This window comes from Perissodus microlepis, chromosome 6, assembly GCF_051167445.1.
Source record: "Perissodus microlepis isolate ML-2025 ecotype Zambia chromosome 6, ASM5116744v1, whole genome shotgun sequence".
In the NCBI taxonomy this organism is placed as follows: domain Eukaryota; kingdom Metazoa; phylum Chordata; class Actinopteri; order Cichliformes; family Cichlidae; genus Perissodus; species Perissodus microlepis.
In genome coordinates this window covers 33,241,848-33,262,856 of record NC_140466.1, presented here as the reverse complement: position 1 = coordinate 33,262,856, position 21,009 = coordinate 33,241,848, and the positions used below count along the sequence as shown (strand labels likewise).

Genomic DNA, 21,009 nt, shown 5'->3' with positions numbered 1-21,009 from the left:
CAAAGGATGTCATTGACTAGGGCCTGAAAGACTCCTGGTGCGTTTGCTGAAAATGCTATTTTCAAATAACCGAAACGACCCATTTGGGTTTAAAAATTATACTGATTACTGGAAGGTGAAGGAGGACCAGTAAGCGAGTCAATGAAGCAGTCATAAGGACGATGAGGTGTGAGATAAAGAGCTAAACCTCCTCTCACTTTGGTTAAGGGTAAACAGCCTATTGCCCGCAGCATCAGCTAAATTCTTTGTCATAAACACTTTGCAATGAAATTTGGGTTTGGTTTCAGCATGGCTTCGGCCCATCTCAGAGCTCACCCTCACAGCAGGATAACCATGAAAGCAAATTTTGCACAGTCTGAAGAATAAGTTCTACTTTGTTGATGAAACACTAGGAAACACTGTTTGAGGAACCCTCTGTTCTTTTCTAACTCGCTGGTGAAAACTTCAGGTGGCCTTTCTAGAGGTACAAGCTCTCTGAGCTGTGCTGCTGCCTGCTGACCATGTCCATCGTTTTATGACCACAGTATCTTATAACGGATGTCAATCCAGCAGATTATCTTTGGCATGTGGTGGATCAGGAGATTTGCAACATGGATGCACAGCCGACAAACCTGAAGCAACTGTGTGATGCTATCATATCAATATGAAACTGTGAGGAATGTTTCCAGGTCTTTGTTGAATCTGTGCCACAAAGAATTAAGGCAGTTCTGAAGGTGAAAGAAGGTCCAAAACAGTACTGGCAAGGTGTAACTAATGAAGTGGACAGTGACTGTATTTAGTGTCTAGATGTTTTTTTCAGTATTTTATTCACTTAATAGCAGGACAGAATACCACATGACTGTGGCCTTGTGTTATACCCTCTCTGCTGCAGTGATGCTGCAGACAAACACAAACATCGTGATTAGACATTTAAGAAGAGCCTCTTAAAGATGAAGGTCTGTGTCTCTTGACCTAAACACGTAATCCTGTTAAATCTGATTTATGTTCATTAATGCTCCTCACACTGTAATTTAAAATTGGTCACTGATTAATTACAGAAGTACGTTTGTGAGCATAAAGCTGTAAGCCTTGGACCATCGGGATGAAATGTGGTTGGGAAACTTAACAAGCTTTGAAAAAACTTCATCAGTAGTTCGAACAAGACCTCAAAACCTTCGATCACCACGGGTGGTTAGCAGACTGTGGTTGTACCATGCAGCCTAACAACATGCAGTAAATTGCAGGTTAAAGTAGTCTGCTTACACATTGTTAAACGTGTACTGTACTTAAAACTGATCAGTGGGACCTGAAACTGCAAACATTCAGGCGAAAGTTACAGTGATAACAGAGTCATGCCAGTTTTTGACCAGGTGGTTAAACTCATGCAAATTAGCTTCACCCAGGCTCATGAAAAAATTGTCCTGCTTATAGACAGCAGATCATTTGTGTCAGTGTGTCAGGATGGTTCATATTTGTTGACACAGAACAATTTTTCTTCATTTTTTAAGGATTATAAAAGTCTGAATCCCCAAATTGTTCAGTTTGTCTTTTTGCTCCCTATGAGGATGAGGTCACTTTCACCATGTGAAAGGCCTAGTGGTACGGCCTGTCTACCCTTATTTGGATTACCGTAATGACGACAATATCAACGGCTCGCACAGCGTCGCTGCTTTCAGGAGCCATTGGAAGTTTTAAGGTTGCTCGAACCATTGAATACTTATGGTAAGCGAAAGGGCGTATGCTCCGTGGAAAACTCCATATCCCACAATTCATAGCACACCTCTATCGAGTGTAACAATGGCGGCTGCCACCTTGTTTTTATATTCCTCTTATTCGTGTTTCTAGGTCACAAAATAAACTTTTAAGATATTTTCAGGCGAGAATATAGATGTGTAAACTTCAAATATCTGCTCATTTTATCAAGACATCCCATATTAGCAACAGTTCTCTTACATGTTGCTGCTAGCTGGCTACCTAGCTAGCTAGCGTGGCTAGCGCCGCTTTGCTCAAAAGCACCCGGGCTTGGCTTACAGTGAGGCGGCTCACACTCGTTTCAGCCCCCGATCGCTCACAAAGAGTCTGTGTCTCAGCTGAACTTGTTTTTCGTTTATATGGGCCGATGATTCAATTATTAATTTTAGTAATGGTAAAAACAGTGAAAGGTGGTTGTCCAGATGCTGGTCGATGTGGAAAAATAACTGAGTTGTTTGGTGGTGGCGGCTAACGCGGAGCTCCAACAAAGGGTAGCTAGCCACCGGTGTATGACAGAAAGGACATGCGGGAAAAAGACACATATGAGGCGGCGAGGCAGCCGCTGATCGACTGGTGGTGGCTAACGCGGAGCTCAAACAGATGGCAGCCATGGATCAGGGAAATTGAAGGCAGGAGAAGCAGACCCAAGGCGGCTGCCGGTCAGAGCGTCAGGTTAACTGAATTTCAGGTAAGAAGTTATGAACTGCGCTCTATTTGGGTCAGATATAAACCCAGTTTAGGTGTAGTTTATTTTCGTTGTGCTGACTTTTTACAATCAGTTACAATAACTTACAATAACTGTGTGCGTGCTGAGTTACTGATGTTGAACTTTATTTTATTCATAAGGGTTAGTTGTAGAGTTGCCAACCGTTCCGTACAAACGGAATTGTCCGGCATTCAGAGAAAATATTACCTATTGAGCTGAAAAGGAACACAGTTTGTCCCCTACTTCAGGTAGAACGGAAGAAGACACAAACAGCTGGTAACTGTGCAGGGGTGGATCTAGCAAAGCTTTTGCCAGGGGCCAGGTAGGGCATTAACAGGGAAAGGGGGGCACAAAGATATACTTTTCTTTCTTACTCCCATAAAATATTTAGCTTTTATTAAATAGTTATCTGAATCTTACAACCAAAGTTTGTATAATAAAACACAAGATTGGCTGTAGACCATTGTTAATCATTCAGAACACTGTGTAAAAAAAAAAAAAAAAAAAAAAAGTGAATGCAAAAGTGCATAAATGTTTATTTTACGTGTTTGATGTGTGTGGCGGGGCGTGGAGTGCAGTGCCGCTGCAGGGGAAGTGGACCCACCTGAGCGGCATCTGCAATCACGCCTCTCAGGCGTAAAGTCTGTGCTCTCTCGGCTGTTTTTTTTTTGGTGTGTGTCAGGCTTTGAGTTGAAAAGCTACAGCCGGCTGTGTGGGTATACCAACCATGTGTGAAAAGTGGTCCATAACGTAATGCTTCAAAGCGTGTTCATGCAAACATTGTCGGGTCTGCCGTGGTACAATGGGACTTCTGCTCATGAACCTCTGTGCACAGCGTCTGCAAATCGGGGCTGTACGAAGTCACCTCATCTTTACACAAAACTGTAAGCTGTCATCTGTGAGGCGTGAGCGGTGTTTGGTTTTACCATAGTTCATGGTGGAGAATGGCTGCTCTGCTGAGTTTTGCTCTCTGTAGCCGTTTGAATGGCAAACTACACTGATTAGCAGCATAGGCACACTTAAAATTTCTTCTGAAATTTTCGCTTTCTAGTTCAAATTACACTTTCAGCAGCAACTAGTGAGGTAAAGCAAATGAGAAGCTGTTGTGTTTCAGTGTGACCAGTGCTGCATAAATGTTGTGTTATCTTACCAGGCATGGTCTCTTTATAAATGCCCAACAGAGCCAACAAAAGGACTTTAATTATATGCTCTGTGTTGTTTGTTAAGCTTTTTGTATGTCAGTATGTCCAGATAAACTTTGTTTCTCATGGTTTACTTCATACAAACCGTCTCCTCTCAGATCTCAGAGGACTGATGTCTCATTATGGGTCCCTGCATTAGTGTGATGGAGTGTCTGTGGCATGTTGAAATCAACTGATTGATTTTCGTTAAAAAGAAAAACTTCTGACTGACTGGTGGCTGACCTTCTCTGTTCCTCACAGAATTGCCATTTGTGGATGTGGTCCACTGATCCACATCCAGTCACACATACAGAAGAGGGGGACATTCAATTAAAAACATTAAATACAGATCAAAAGCATAAATGTACTTTACATGAAACAAATGCTGGGTGAGCAGAAGTGGAATTTGCTGTAAGCTGAAGTCAGCGAGCAGCAACATCCTGAGAAAATCATGACTTAGCATTAATGTCCTTAGCTATAGTCAACACAGTCACACACTATGAGGCAGTCCTGTTTGAAATTTCCACCAAATCTACTTTTGTGTTTGTAGTGCTGTGTTTCCTCAGTGGATGCAGATGGTCAAAGTCTGTGTTTTCAAATATGTAGAGTGTCATTTCTCTACATAACACAGAAATAAGAATTTACAAATGAAACAATTATTCAGAAACAAAATGTGCAAAACCCAAAATAAACGAATCTTCAGTTTAGAGCAAAGGAATCATCTATTAATGTTGTGGAGTTGTTAAACACACACAAACTGCTCCAAGATGAATAACTCGGTGTGGAGATTAGGGAAATATTTTACTGCTACTATTCATAACCATCATCATTACCATTACATTAATTATCATTTCATCAAAGCATTTATTCAATGGATTACACATGTTCTTAGTTAAGATTATTACACCTATCACAGAGAGCTTCTGTCTGGTAAAAGGTTAGAAGCATCAACGGGCGGGGTGAGGCTGAGTGCGTTGGAGGTCGAGACACACAAACAGTAGTTAGACTCATATTTAGGTAAGAGTTCAAATAATAGTTTGCAAAAGCTTGTGACTGCAAAATTGTGTCTGCCTAAGGGACAGTTTGTTCCAGGAGATAAGCGAGAGTTAGAAGATTAATAGGAAGCACCTGGCCTCGAGACGGAGAAGATGTCCTTTTAAATGTGTCAACAGAACATTTGTGGTTTTGAAACTTATGCATGTGTTGTATCTGCTTGACGCATGAGGGGGCGTCATAAAAGTAAACCCTGATGGTATAAAACAACTGCTTGTGTATCGTTGGGCGGAGATCGATGCTGTCTGTGGGCAGTGTTCATCTCCCCACGCGCGTGTTCATTAAAATCACTGTTTGACCGAAGCTCTTCTGGACCATTATTGTTTTGTGCTCACCCTCAATATTTGAACTCGTAACATTTTGGGGGCTTGTCCTGTGACTTGAGGAGGGAGTGAGTTCGGAGGTTTGGACAGAGAAATCCGGGGTCCAGAGGGCGGTCAGATGCGCAGACACGATCCGGTGATCGAACTGAGTGGACAAAGGCCGGCCTATTTAAAAGGTGAGGCACATACCTGTTGAATTATTTCCAAAGTGTGCCAAATTGGACATTGAAAATTAAAGTCTACTCACTAAATCACTGGTGAAAGTCTGTTTTGATTTTGGTGAAATTTTCATGAGGTTTGAAAGTTGAAATAATGATAATGGGAGTTTGTAAGTGACAGTGCTGAGTAAAGAGAAAGCAGTTGGACTGCTAAGAGAGTTTAAAGCAGTTGGACTGCTAAGTGAATTCGGTATAATAGGTAATTGGTTATTTTGTGGGTTAAAGTCCCCATTGGTCATAAGGTTGGACCTGCGTCAGTCATACATTTTTTCTGAGGTGTTGATTGTTGTTTCAAAGTATTATAAATTTTTCTATAACGGCAGCGGGGCTACTAAGAAGCACATAGCCCGGAGTTTACACTCCCTCCTTGTCGTGGACGCGCGACATTGACCTCTCGGTGAAGAGGGTTAGTTCAGTGTGGCTTAACTGTGGGGTACAGGGCATCCTGGAATAAGCTAGGAGTTAGTCTCCTCACCGTTTGGAACGGTGGTCTGCGCTTTTTTGGCCAGCAGAAGTCGGACTTCGGGCGTGAAACCTTAACTTAAAACTTCGGGGAAAGCCTTGGCTGTGAAATGCCAAAAATAGAGCTTGAGGCAAAGTTTGGGTTGGTTGACGCTTTTAAATTCAGTTAGGGCACTAGAAATCGGGCCACCGTCCGGGACGGATACTGGTTAAATTGATCGCAAAAACACTCAGGAAGTTTATCGGTTGGACCGTTACTTTAAATTTGTCGAAATTGTGTAGGTGTTAAAAGGCCTGACCATCTCTGCAGTTGTAATTATAAGACGTCTTTGTAATATAAAATAAGAGATCTGTGTGCGAAAGGTGTCTGTGATCCAGCGCTGAGGCTATTTTTAGACTGCGTGTGTGTGTGAAAATGTAAATGAGGAAGCAGTGAAAGGCTGAGTGCATTATCAGTTGTGTAAATGCTGTCGTAAATATTGCTACATGCCTGTAATTAAGACGCTGATTTTGCTGATTAAAATATTACAAATAAAGTTTTGATTGATTACGGTGAATGTTTGATGTTTGGCTGGGTTTTGATATAGAAGAGACAAATTGTGCATGATTTAGACCGGCATTTCAGTCGGCAGGGTGAGATTGAGTGGAGGAGTTGAGTGATGAATACGGGGCTGAATTATTTCATTTTTGTGGTGTGAAGCAGCATTTTGTAAGATTTTAAGTGGTTTTTGTTTCAGTTTCATCACATATAAGCAGTTGTGTTTGACGAACTTATTTACTATTTGATTTTATCATTATATAGGGTGTGATCAAGTATGAATTTCAGCACTGGATGTGGTGTAGGAATTTTATTTTTATTTAGATAAAAGGCATGCTTATTTCGGGGTCTTGCCGAATTGAAATTTCACCTATAGTGGATGTTCTTTACATGAATTGCATTTGTCACGGTGATTATAAATGAATGATTAGATACAGTGAAATTTCTTAAGGGTGTTTGTGTGTGTTTTTATGGATAATTGCTACTGGTTTTATTCATATTGAGGAGCGGATGATTGCGACTGAGTGTGTGCATAGATAACGTGAAGACGGCTTTGCAGCTGTTGGGTGTGAGTAGCTGTGTGTGTGATAGGAAGCAGTGTGGGTGACAGGAAATCTGCATGCCCATAAAAGGCAACTGCCTGACTGTGTGAAGTGTGCACCCAGAGAGAGAGAGAGTAAAATCTAGGCAGATGAAGCCAATGGATGTTTTAAGAAAAGAAATACTAATTGAATGTTTTAGTGTGTTAATACAGGTGGATTTCTCTCAACCTGGAAACTCGAGTACAGCGGCAAAAGGATAGATTAACAGAATTGGGACGACAAACAGGCCAGGCTTTGGCTTAAAATTTTACAGCTTGACCTCTCACTTTGTCCCCACCCTGAGAAGAAGCTTAAAGGACAATTAATCTCCTGATGAAGACCGACAGAACATCGTGGACTTGAAGAGTTAACCGCAGGCAAAAGACAGTGCAACTGACCAATAACACTGAAGGGTCAAGCAGCAGCATGTATGAACACCACTGATGGAACATGAGCTTTGAATCACAAGCTGGAAACCAGCCATGCTGGGAGTTGACCTACAAGAAAAGACCGAAAAGATCAACGGAGAAGAAACAGAGACAGCTGAGTTTGGACTGTATTTGCTGGAGATTTCAAGGCCACACAGGACACTGTGAGAAGAGAGGGACAGGGACCAGTCAGAGGTCAAGCCCGGACGAGTTCGAGTGCAAACGTACAGGATATAATTGGATTGAAATTGAAGGCTGAACTTATGATGGTTTATAGATGTCCACCACGTCACAACAAAGAGGTAAAATAAAGAGAGCAACTAACTAACAATTACATTAATGAATAGAAAAACACATATACAAGTTGTTACATGTGAAACTATTTTTGGAAAGAATCAGAAGTGAGACAGCTTGAATCCACAGCTCAGTGCAAAGATGCATGAATTAAACCTGATTATAAAAATACATATGCAATGAAGACACGCTTACACTTACATACATGACATATATTGGGATTTCTGACCGGAGAGAGAGAGAGAAACTGGACGGTTAGGCACTGATGATAGTAATGAAAATGTCTGTAACAAAAAAAAGGGGGAGAGAAGGCTGACACAGGGCCTGGCCCAGTGTTTCTCCCCTCTTTGAATAACACAGCCAACACAACATCATTTTCCTGTTCGCCTGTTGTTGTTTTGTTTTTGTTTTTTCTCTTTATGCTTGATTACAGGCTGCTTTGCCGGCCCTGGAAGCTGAGGCTGACCTGGACTCCTGCTCTCCCCTCTACCATCTTCGATGTGACCCTGACCAAACGCTGTAGCAGCTGGACCCACAACAACAGCCTGAGAATGTCAACAGTGCTGCAGGAAAGCGATCTCAGGCAGCAGAGACGGAGAGCGCTAAACCTAAGGCCCGTTTCACTACACGGAGGAAAATTCTCAGACAGCTTCAGCTGACAGAGCTGTGACGAGACGCCCATTAAGCCCGAATGAAAAGTGAGGCCGAGCAAAAGAAGGCTGACCTTAATAACTCTGCATTAACACTGTGCAGGACAGTGATGGACTAACACGGATGATCGGGCAGTAAAAGGGCGTGCCAGAGACAGGAGGAGTAACTGAGGTCAGGAGGCACCTCAGAACGGACAAAACACGGAAGAAGATGCAGGTTTCACCTGCAGTGAGCATGGACACTGGAGAAAAGGACTGCCCCAACTGGGGCCAGAACCAGGACGGACTGAACTTTGAACAGCAACAATGGTCACAAACAGACTGAAAAGGAGGAGGGCAGGACCCCAGGGCACGCTTCAGGCCGTGGTTTACCCAAGACACCAGAACAGGAAAGTGATGAACGAACACACACACACACACACACACACACACACACACACACACACACCTAAATACACTGACCCAGAATGAAGAGAAACACACACACATGTGCACTCGTTGATTGAGTGAGAAATCACACACAAACCGAAACGCTGATTCACTGAGAATTGATCCAAATACAAATACACATGCACATGCTCGTGCAATGAAGAGTGATGCACATGCTCGTGCAATGAAGAGTGATGCACATGCTCGTGCAATGAAGAGTGATGCACATGCTCGTGCAATGAAGAGTGATGCACATGCTCGTGCAATGAAGAGTGATGCACATGCTCGTGCAATGAAGAGTGATGCACATGCTCGTGCAATGAAGAGTGATGCACATGCTCGTGCAATGAAGAGTGATGCACATGCTCGTGCAATGAAGAGTGATGCACACGCACACACATGCTGATGCAATGAAGAATGCTTTGCTAACAAATGCTTATGCTGATATGCAAAATGCTGCACACAAACATCCAAGTAGATAATTTTTATAAAAAGCTATTGATTACTTAGAATGTGTTTTATGTCACCCAGAGGGCATTTATGTAGATTTAAGGGACAAGATCTAAAACAGTTTGGTTATGAAAACAATGTCTGCGCGTGATGTCTGTGTACGGCTGCTCAAGGCCTCGACTGAATTGTTTACTGTGCTTCACACAGCCTGATAAGGAGCAGTGGTACAGAGTGAAAATGAGGAATTAATAGTCAAAGTTTTATTTCAGAGCACCGCATTTTCTGTGATTGAGATTTAATTCAAGGAGGAACAAAAGTTGCTATAGCACCTGAGGTTCTTATTCCCACACAATATTGTCCCGGGAGGAAGCAAAACTTTCCTGTGAATTTCTGTTTGATTTTTGGGTTTTGCTTAGCACTAGGTTGATTTTATCAGTGAGGTTTGGATTGTTTTCTTTCTCTAAGAGAGAGAGAGATGGTTTTATGTTTGGATATGTCTGCAACGGGCCCTAGTAGGTGTTATGTTATTAGTATTTTATTGGGTACGTTTGTTTTTGCTTTTGTTACAGTGCACGGAAATAAGAAAGTCTGAGTGGTGTGATTCACCGGTGGTCATATTTTGTGAGTTTATGATTTAACAGTCAGCTCTTTAAACCAGGCCTGGAAGATTGAAATTTAAAGTGCTATGAAATATTCTTACTGAAAACAGTTGCAAAGTGTGCTTCTCCATGATTATAATGGGCCCTGGAGAGATTCACTTATATGGGACATTGATCACATGAGATGGTCCTGAGTCTAAAAGGATTGCAGCGCGTCAATCCAGTCCAAAAAACAAGGAATTGTTTTCCTTTAAAATGATGACATCATCTTGCTGGTGATGGATGCTTGAATAGGTCGCGCGTGAGACTCCATTATCAGCAATATCTGGTATGAATGTGTGTGGATGTATGCATGTAACTGGACTGTGATGGACTGACGACTAAAAGTTTTAACTGACTTGATACGGAGACAAAAACGGTGCTGACTTTAGGATTAGTAAATGTCCACAAACAATTCACCCAGCCTGTAAAAGAAGGGTGGATGTTTTGTCTGGCTTTGTTTTGTTTTTGCAGGAGCAGAAGGATGACAGACTAAAGGGGGAGAATGTAGCTTCACATGAGAGTGTGAACTGCAGACTGAACCCTTTGGTTGCTAATTTTGAGTTACTAATGTTTGCATTAAGAAAATTGTGTTTTATTAGCTGTGTTTTAATTAATGTATCACATTATATTGTGGGGAAGTGTCAAATGTTACAGTGGAGAAAATATGTTACTATTAACCATATCAGGCCACTGTAAAAAGTCAATTAAATTTTATAGAGGAAAAAGCCAAAACTTTAACAATATCTATGAATAATAGGGAAATGGTAGGCTTGTCACATTCAAAATAGAGATATGTAAAAACAAATACTGGTCCACGTGATTTAGGTTCTCCATTGAAATAGTCAATAATTTAGAAAAGTAGAATAGAACCGACGGGGACATGTGATAGGATGTGGTACTGCAAGAGAACAAGAGCAAAGTAAAGAAAGGAAAACCTATTGTGTTTAGTTTTGATAAATTCAAATTCAAATGTACCATTATACTCAGAGGATCAATATGAAATCAAATATATGCAAATGAAACACATGACTGATAACTGTTCTGTCCTGAGCTTTTTTCCTATAGCACCCACTTGACCACACCAACAGTTTTTCGATACCAAAGGAAGGTAATTGCGAATAATCGAGGGAGGAATATCATCAAAAGTGGGAAAGGTAAGCCCCGATGGGGGTGATAACACCATTAATTTTACTTATGGTCAAATTCTTAAAATTGGACACCGAACATAAAAATTAAATCCAATATTTAGAGACAGAGTGGAGCTCTAGATAAACATACTGCTTATCTAGATCGGAGAGTTTGAATCTATAATACTGTGAGATAACATGCAGTAGAATGTTGACCATGTTGAGTATGTTTATTGTAATGTGCAGAGATTGGCTAATCTGACCAGGAAATGCAATGAGCAGGAATGTCAGAACAGGTAGCGTTAAAGTCACCTTTGACAGTCCAGACTGGGATGGCGTTGGACATCCTCAGGGTGGAAAAGGGTTGGTGTGACCAAGGTGTGGTTTGGCTTGTTGTATGTATATTTCAAAATGATACAGCTCTGGAGGGACCAGTTACTTCACATAATCATCATCATCGTCTCCTTCCTCCTTCTCCTTGGTCCTTCTACCCTGCGCTTGCAAACGCTCAGCTTTACAGAGGGTAGTCTTCACGTAAACCAGCCCTCTCCTCAGTTCTCCTGGGCCTCGCTGTTGGACGCTTGGCTTTACAGAGGGCAGAGTTCGCGTAAACCGCCCTCCTTGAGGGCCTCAGACTCTCCCTGCCGCCTTCCTACCTCCTTCTGCTCCATTCTCCTGCTCCTCGCAGGCAAGCGCTTAGCCGGGTGGGCCCCAAGTTACGCGTAAACCGGCCTTCGCGAGGAATGGGGGTGCTCTCTACTCCGTGGGTACACTGTGACCCCTTAGTAATGGCGATGGGGTATTTCGCAACCCCGATGCACATTCGTAAGTTACGATGACAAACACTGGGGTCTGGAGGGACCCCGAAACGTCGGAGGAAACAACTCTCAACTTCACATCATCATCATCGACGATCTGACTGGATGGCTGTTCGACACAGAAACGTCCTGAAAGTCCATCTGTTACAATCCGGTCAGTGCCAGCGTAGCACCATCTGCTGTTTCGCAACAGAAACAACTTTTCTGTGTTTTGTTAGATTCATAAAGCTAAGCAAAAAAATTGGCAAATTCCGGTTTTAAACATAAAGCACCTTAAAAAAAGTCCCACAAAGTTGATGTTTAAATTCTCTCTTAGGGTGTAAAAATCTGCTAGTTTTAGAGCTACAGATTACTTGTTGAGCCCTCTATTGTTAAAAATAGATCCTGTAGCTTTTTTGGAGAATCTGTGGATTTAAAAATATGTTAAAATTAGTCCATGTTTTCATATTGAGAAAAAATGTAATGCTAGACCTGCCCCCATCCTGCAACAGCAGCAGTTGAGGCAATATATTTACCCATCAGTCATGTCTAGGTAGCTCTGGCTCACGTTACTGCAGCCTTCTAATCAAAATGCATTTGCAATCTCTATTTTAAATTTTATTTTCTTGTTCTCACTGCCTTGAGCCTCTTCTGTTTAAGCACATTTTGCATGTAATGAAATGTGCTCTATAAATAAAATTGGCATTGACATAAATTTCGATGCCTATCAAAATGATATCCTCAGCAGTTAAAGGTATGAGTGGTGGTAATTTTTGTTGCTTTTGCTTTCACTATATAATGAATAAACCCATATAAGGAAAAGTCATGAAATATGATGATCATGGGATTTTAATTTAACAGTTTTTACAATTCCAGAGGAGTCAAAATGACCCTTTGGACATGATGAGTGTGACGTTCTGCAAAGAGAAGGAAATCCTCTGGGAAGTTTAAGTCTCTGAATCTAAACGTGCGTGTTATGTCTGTGTTTGGGTTTGGAGTTATTCTGATGTGGTTTGTCTTACTCACACAATCCCTGGAAAATCTTTGCAGGAAGTGTACAAAATGCACTGATGTGTCACTTTTTTCCATTAAACTGGAATTTGGCCTTTAATGCAGCGAAGCCGGTCAGCTGGATGATAATAATAAACCTCGGCATCATAAACTTCTCCATATTTTACTGTGGCATGAAAGGATAAAATTGATAAGAGCTCCGTCTCACTGGTTTATTGCGAAAGCTGGTTTAAGATAAGTGAGCACAGCTCGTGCAGCGACCTGTTTCCAGATGTCCCTGGTTATGTTGATCGCTTTATTGTTGGACCGTTTCCATCTATTCCATGTGTTCCTTTGTATACGTCACCACAATAGTTGTAATTGTTTTGTTTTCAGGCCCTGGAGGATACGGGACCCAGGAAGCTTCGGAGCCAAACAACAGCGAGCTGGAGATCAAGATGGAGGTGGCCAGGCAGAGTCTCCGGAGGGCAGAGGTAACCTTTGAACTTCTAGATCAGCGATTTCTCCATCTTCTGAATCAGTTTCTCCTTATTTAAAGTTGCCCCAGTGCGCCACCTGCTGGTTTGAAAGGTGAAGTGACAGATTTAAAGGATTAATGTTCTGTTAGAAGAGAGCAGAGGTGTTTAAAACACATTAAGTATTTATTTTATTTTCATACTAATCTCATTGTGTTTTCTTTATTCTTTGGGGGGTGGGGGGCTTGTCAGTGGGTTGTAAAAGTCTGGTGGTCTTTAACTCACCTTTATTTTTTATTTTTTTTGCTGCTAGACGGTGAAAGCGAAAGCCGAGGCCCGGCTGGACCTGCTAAGGGAGGCTGGAGTCCCGGTTGAAACGTGGCTGAAGAGTGCAATGAACCAGGTGATGGAGGAGCTGGAGAACGAGCGCTGGAACAACCTCAGTACCCACGATCCTTCACTCTCCGTAAGACGAAAACTCCAATTCCACAGTGCTGTAGTTTTGAAGTATATGCGCTGTAGATTTGTGCCCTAAACGCAGATGTCGGTCTAACATCCGTAGGTAACAGCAGATTTGGAGCGAGAGGATGAAGAGGAGATGGAGGACAGCGGTGAAGTGTTGGATGACAGCAGCTCCAGCCCCTCCAGCACCTTGAAAAACTATCCACTCACCTGCAAAGTGCTCTACTCCTACAAGGTAACGACACACGCTTAAGCAGGGTCGTAGCCGATGAGTCGGTCAGTGCCCAGAGAAATGGTGACATCTACAAAGCCTCATGTGTTTGCAGCGAGTCGAGTCTGAGTTTAGTCTCCTAAACAATCGGTGTCGCTGCTCTGGAAAAAAACACTGTTTGATTGCTGTTGCAGCATCTCTGCGCTTTCTGTATTCACAACTCTTTAAAATACGTGCAGAGGCCGGCCTTGCCTCGAGCTCGAGGCACGGGGAGTGCGTGTTGGGAGTTACAGAAGCAGTCATTATTAGAAAATGCAGGAAGCTGGTGGAGCTGGATATTGATGGATGAAGATTCAGGAGCCACAAAAAATGTGTTTTTAGAAGAACAGTGACTTGCAGAGTTACACTTTCTGTCCTCCGTAAACCTCATTTTCATGCAGAATACATAAAACAGTTGGAAGTGAAAGGAAAAGTATTTTTAAGATTCTGTAGGTTTAACCATATTTTCTGGTAATTATATGATTAATATTTAAATCTTTTTAAGTGTCTTGTCATGTTCTCCTGTGCCTCTGTGGTTCTCTCCAGGTTCCTCCTTCATTAAAAGACAAACTTGTTAGATTAAAGCTTCTGTTACTGACGCAGACAGCTGGAGACTCATTCCTGTTATATTTTCTGAAAGTGTGGTTGAAGTCTGCCGTCTGTGTGGTGCATTATAATGTGGATGCTCTCTGTGTTAGCCTACAAAGCTGGCTGGGATTTCCTCCATCCCTGCTGGATGGATGTCGTCATAAAATCTATTAAGATGTAAATACGGTTAACCTCTCCACACATGATTTAAATATTTGGATTGGACGTGGATCTTTAACATGTCACCAATTATAATTCTGACTTTGAAGTAAAGCCACTTTTTGTTTTGGCTGTTTTTAATCAGTTCCAGTCGTGTTTAACCCCCATTTAGATTGACTTTCCCAAACTTTGTGGCACTAATGATTCTGTGTCCAGGTTTAAAACACCTGCTCTCTGAATTTGTACAGAAATTCTAGTGTAAGTCTGAGTTTTGTGCTGCTTTGGAGTATTAGTTGTTTTATATTACCTGAGTCCTGAGTAAAGTGTGGTATAAATGCAGGCATGGTCTCAGTGTTTTCTTCAGTGTTCTGGCTGATGTTATTGAAGCCACAGTGAGCATTTTTGTCCGTTCACCAGTGTGGCGGTATTTGAAAAATATACATCACGGGTGAAATGAAGATGGTTAAACTGTTACATCGCAGCTTTAATTTGAATTAACGTGTTTGTCTGTCTGCAGGCTTCTCAGCCAGACGAGCTGACCATCGAGGAGCAGGAAATCTTGGAGGTCATCGATGATGGCGACATGGAGGACTGGGTCAAGGTACAAAAATAACACAAACACAGTTATGTAGCAGAAGCACTCTCATGTTTGAGGGTTGGTTGTTTTGTGTATTAGTTCACTCTCTGGCTCTTAGACTGTTTGACAAACATTTAGTTTCAGTTTTTATAAGACCTCGCACCGGTACAGACTATCTACTGGACGTTTTAGTGTTTCTCTGGGATCAGTTGGACTGATGTGGCTTCAGGAATTAGAATAATTCAACTAAAATGCGTGCGGTGCATTGAGGCAGGTCAGGTTGGCCTGGGTGGTAGAAGACAAATCAAAAAATGTACAAATACACAGTTCTCTGCTTCTTTTTTTGGCCCCGCAGCCGTAAAGGGCTGATGGGAGATTCTCGTCACCCAGCCGGGCAGGCAGGTGGGCGGGCATGGCACCCAAGTTTGTGAATGCAATAATTCATGAATGAGGCAGTTTTTAAATTCATACCTTAAGTGCAGCTACTGAAAATCTGGGCCAAATCCTGATTGATGGTGATCCAATCCTGCCTCAGCAGCGCTCCGGTTTGATCACAGTTTGTCAGCTTCTGCTTTTTAACAGCGGTTCGTGGACTCTTGATCAGTTTTAGATCTGCGGAGTGACCTGGTCATGGATATAAAATGTTAATTTGATGATCTCCCAGCTACTTAGTTATCATTTTCACTTTGTTTGTCACAGACTGTTACAAAGTTGCTCCTGGACCTTTGGGAGAAAATTTGAGAAGTCTTTGAGGACATTTTTCGGGTGGTCAGTGGTGTATACTTAAATGTAGAAATGTCAGCTGTGGATGCTCCCATCATTGTGTGAAGTCATTCTTTTATAAACGCCTCTGCAGAGCTGCTGGTGTGTAGTCATTGTGTACTTTGTGTGTGGTTGTTTTCCGATCATTTCCCTGAAGGAACATTGTGCATTGTTGCTGTTTTACTTTTGTTTATTGTGTAAGTCTGGCTTTCCTGTGAGCCATTGTGCAAATGTTCCACGTGTTGAGCCAATATTTTATGTATATTTACTTAGGTGATTATCTTCTCATATACAGATATAGTGTTTTAATGGGGTATTTATTTTAATGAATATAATCATACATAAAAATGTGAGCAATATCATTTATATAGATCTGTTTTAGTGCTGTGATTCCCCACAGCATGCCCCAACAGAGATCCCAATACCTCTGAGTGTTTTCAATCTGAATGAAAATAAGTAAGCAGCGGAAGGGGAGGCCACCGGTGTTCATGAAATCAAGCTTCATGAATTCAGCAGAGGCTTGTTTAGGATTTTAGATTTCTCGTTAATTCAGGAAGAGAGAACAAAAGCTCTCCTATTATTCTCTTTGTGGCTGTTATTAAATTCTGGCGACGATGCAGTGATATTGTTACAGCCCTACTCTTTACATCTGACTTTATTTTTTCTCATTAGGAGTTTTCCTGTTGAAACATTTTTGGCTGTTGTCATCGTCTGTGTGCATTGTCTGTGTTTCCAGGCCAGAAACCGTAGCGGACAGGTGGGCTACGTCCCGGAGAAATACCTGCAGCTGCCCTCCTCCAACAGCCTGCTGAGCATGCTGCAGTCGCTGGCCGCGCTGGACGCCCGATCCCATTCCTCCAGCAACTCCACCGAACCTGAAACCGAACTCCCAACCGGCTCCGTCAACGGAGACTCCAGTGGTGAGATCCGCCTCCACCAGATAATATCGGAGTTTTGATTTCCTGCTTTGTTTAATACCCTCGTTGCCACTGTCTGTGTTGCAGTTTCATTCGCAAAGGCTTCGTACGACTACGCGGGACAAACGGAAGATGAGCTGTCGTTCCCAGAAGGCGCCATCATCCGCATCCTGAGCAGAGAGACCCACGAGTACGATGGCTTCTGGGAGGGCGAGTTTAACGGCGTTGTTGGTGTGTTCCCCGCAGTTCTTGTGGAGGATCTCACCGTGACCAGCGAGAATGGAGATGGGCAAAGAGACGGCAGCGCACAGGTAGGCTCACGCTGACTTAGCCGCTAAATTTCATGTTCTATACAATTAAAGTTCTTCTGGTTGAACGCACACACACTGTGTCCCCCCCTGGATCAGCTGCCTCTACATCAGCGCAGTACGAATCTACTGTAGCAACTTATTTATGACACTAAGTACTGTGTTGTTAAATAATTTATTTCTTTTTATTTTATATAAAATATTAAAGTTTGCACACCTGTCCACTGTTTGTGTTGAAGGCTTCCCCGTCCACACTCTCTCAGTGCGAGCGCTCCCCTCGTGGTCCCTTCCAGCCGGGACCTCTCCACAGCAGCCCCCTTCAGACCCCCACCGTGTCCTCTCCAGTGTCGAGTCCCTGCAGCGCCACAGCCTCTCCCATTGGCCGACCACCCTCCTATCACAACGGACACCACAGACCGCCGCCGGCTCCACACAAAAGCCCCTTTCACAGTGAGAATCTCTGGTTTGTCTGTGAGTGGTTATCTGTAACAAAAAAGGCTGGTGTGAATAATAATCTGCCTCCTCTGCCCTCTTCAGGTCCAGCACAAAGCTCCCCCCAACCCCCCAAATACCCGGAGAGCGGCGGTGGCACCATCCGACCCGTGAGTAAAACCTTCTGTGGTGACGTAAATGACAGCAGACCTTTTTTATCTTCATTTTAACTGAGCCGGTGGATTTTTACAGGTACGTGCCGAAGCAGCATCCTCGCGGGCAGGTGAAGCGGCGAGAGGAGGTTGAGATCACACTGGTGTGAAGGCGGCACCCCCTCGAGCAGGGACTCGTAAAAATACTCCCAAAGGAAACCCAAGGAAACTTAAAAACTCCTGAAGACGCCTGCAGACGGAAGAAGCCCCCCCACTCGGAGAAGGAACACCGCTGCGCCTTTTTCTTTTAACTTCCCGTTCAGTGTTCTCGTTTCTCAACACTACCTTACCCAGAGTTTGTACAAGGCTTCATTCTCACCCCCGAACAGTTAATAAGGTGATAACGAGCAAAAGAAGTTGATAGAAAAGTTAACATCATTTTATCCGTTAATAAAAATCAGTGTGTTTGGACTCGCTAGCTGATATTTTAGGGAGTCGAGCTCATTCGTTCCCTTGCAGAGAGCTCAGTGTGGTATCATTCATCAGTTCGAGCAGCCAGTTTGGTTCTAAAGAACATGCAGCTGACTGAATGAGGCGTTTCATGATATTTAACCCACCGACAGCATAAAACAGAGTGGTTAGCTGATGAGCAGACCCTGGATTTTCTGTTGTTTGAGACTCGGTCATAGCAGCGTTTCATGTTAAAGTAAAACATGTTAGACTGGACTGACCTTGACCTTTGAGAGGTCAAACTGAAGGAAGCGTTTGTGTTTTACCTTCATTTTTCTGTTTATGAACAAAGACACGAGTCTGCAGAACATATCGTCGATCAGGCCTCTGTTCCCTAGATTTAGACACATTTCACACCCCTTCAGTGAGTCTTGATAATTTCAGCTGTGTTCTGAAATGAGAAACTGAACCCTTGAACACATCAGGGAACTGTTCAGAGGTCCCAGAGACCTCTATAGGACCAGAAGTCTTTTACAGACGCAGGGGTCGCCCCCTGGTGGCCTGTAAATAGAGTACAGTTTTTTTTTTGTTGCTTCACTTTTCCAACCTGGCAGCTGTGTCAATGTTCTGATGTCTGTGGTCCTTTTTGGCAGTGACGTCATTCCCGAGTTTGTGCACTCCAGCAGGAAAGTCAGAAAAGCAAAGTAAGATGGGATTTATTTTAGCTGCAGCACGTTCATTGATAGAATGTGGTAAGTGCTTAGCCTGTGGCTTATATCATGAGTCACAAATACAGGTGAGTGACAGAGCAGATTATGTTTATGTTCTCTGTCACCATCTTGGATTGTTGAGGCTGCTCTGACTTTCCAAGAAGGAAATACTAGTTGAGGGGGAGTTCCAGATGAAAATTACTACTGGGAGCTCAGGAATTCCGACTTCCGACTCAATCTGGAATGCACCGTAAGCCAAGGGCCAACAAGACAACAGCAGATATTTTGACGTCGCCCCCTGGTGACAGGGCAAGGTTACAGCACCATTGTACAACCACACCGCTGCCTTCAGTGACCTTGCTTTTTAGGTGTAACCACTTTTCTGTATCTCTGTTGACACTTAATCGCAAAAAAAAAATGTTGTTTGAAGTCAAAATACAAAGAAATTGTGAGCAGTAATCGGCAAAAATAGTCTGATAATCGCTAATTACATCATCAGCAAACCATAAATCAATTTTCTGTTTTCACCTGAGCGATCTTTAGGCTGCCCGTGCTCCACACGGGTATTGCACATGTTTTCACTTCTTTTTTGGCTTCATTAGTCGATGATGTTTAAGATAAACTGCCTCCTGGCTCCGGTTTCACATTAAAGTCTCTACAAGAAAACAGATAAGTTCTTCCTTCAGCTCGTCGGAAAACATCACTTCTAACTGATCGTGTTATGGATGCCTTAGCTGCAGAATTTCTCCTCGTTTATGGATTGAAGAAAGAATTTTTTATGTTATAGTTATGATTTCGCCCCCGTTGTGTCTCACGTCGTAGCTCTTTGTTACCACCATCAGATTCACGTCTATGCAACAGAGCTGCACTTGTGAGCAAACCAAAAGTCTCGAAAAGAGGCTGGTCCTCTCCGCCGACACATGTGACCGCTCGCGGTTACACAAACAAGGGAAAAGTGGCAATTTTTACCTGTGATTGTTTTGGATCCCTTATCTTTTTTTCCCCTTCTAATGTTTAGGAAAAGTTTAAAGTGGGAAACATAGCACGTAAACACACAGTCTAACTCTTTTGTTTTTATGTTGCATAATACAGAAAAAAACTGTTTTTACGACACTAATGATGCCAGTAACAGTCGCTGTTGGGGAGGACCGTTTACACTGAGCATGTGCAGTTTAAAGATGCCTTTTATTTTTAAGGAGGAAACCATCCTGAGCTGCTAGCTGTCCAGTTTAAAATCTATAGTGAAGCACTTTCTGATGTCTTCTTATTCCTTTTCAGTATTGTGGATGTTTTGTTCAATATTTCCTGTTTGATGTTTGTTTACCAGCCGTATTGGTATCAATACTTCCTGTTATTTAGCCGTAAATAGCCATTGTAGTGTCTTTGATTGAGATATGACTTATCGATCGTATTGATAGTTTACGGAGAGCTTAGAGATGGATATCTGTGCAAGTAATGGCACAGCTTTTTTCCCCTTTTTTGTTTTTAGAATTAGGATTTTAAGAAAACAAAAACAATTAAACTGTAGCTGAATCTGATCAGAGGAAAAGAGGTATCCGTCAGCCGTGACGCTGCGTTCTCGTTGATCTCCTTGAGATCTGAATGACATCAAACTTATTTTTGAAGTTTGCATTTACCCTGTTGTATTAAAAGAATACCTAAAGTTTCTTTTCCATTAGAGAATTTTTTGTTAACTTGTTTACTGGTCTTGATTATGCATCAAATCAGAATCTGAAATTCATTTTTTTTAAAAAGGACGTAAAAACTCCCACGTTTTACAGCGTCGGCTATGCGGAGGCTGCCAGGCGTCGTATTTACACACCCATGGATGTTTAACTGTATTTATTGTGTACAAATAAATGTGAAATAAAGATAGCTTAAATGGAACAAGACTCTGTTTTAACTCTTAATTCCTGCATCCACCTGTTTAAAATATATTATTTTAAAATAATGTGTTACATGACTACACAGAAGGATGTTTCAGCTCAGTATATAGCAAATATAAAAAATATAAATAATTCTTAATTTTAAAATAAACATTAATCTGATTATTAAAAAAATTATTGGACAAAAAGTACATGGAAAAAAGAACTCGGTGAAATGGAAAAAATAAAGTTCAATATCTTGAAAATCAAATAGAATACAAGCTTTGTTTTCTTCTTTGTTT

General features: G+C 42.2%; 1 protein-coding gene across 5 annotated transcripts; it reads left to right on the top strand.

Annotated features, from left to right (window-relative positions):
* Nucleotides 1-1,776: 1,776 nt before the first annotated feature.
* Nucleotides 1,777-18,891, top strand: LOC146386053 (F-BAR and double SH3 domains protein 2-like). Of its 5 annotated transcripts, XM_084932086.1 has the most exons (11): nucleotides 6,889-7,523; nucleotides 7,949-10,839; nucleotides 12,996-13,093; nucleotides 13,389-13,541; nucleotides 13,638-13,772; nucleotides 15,052-15,135; nucleotides 16,610-16,793; nucleotides 16,878-17,101; nucleotides 17,338-17,548; nucleotides 17,636-17,700; nucleotides 17,783-18,891. In XM_084932086.1, the coding sequence occupies exons 3-11, from the start codon at nucleotides 13,058-13,060 to the stop codon at nucleotides 17,834-17,836; spliced, it is 1,146 nt and encodes a 381-aa protein (XP_084788212.1). In that variant the 5' UTR covers nucleotides 6,889-7,523; nucleotides 7,949-10,839; nucleotides 12,996-13,057; the 3' UTR covers nucleotides 17,837-18,891. The 5 variants fall into 5 exon arrangements, with proteins under 5 accessions (XP_084788213.1, XP_084788212.1, XP_084788211.1 ...); XM_084932087.1 differs by lacking the exons at nucleotides 6,889-7,523; nucleotides 7,949-10,839 and adding an exon at nucleotides 1,777-2,419; XM_084932085.1 differs by lacking the exon at nucleotides 7,949-10,839.
* Nucleotides 18,892-21,009: the final 2,118 nt, after the last annotated feature.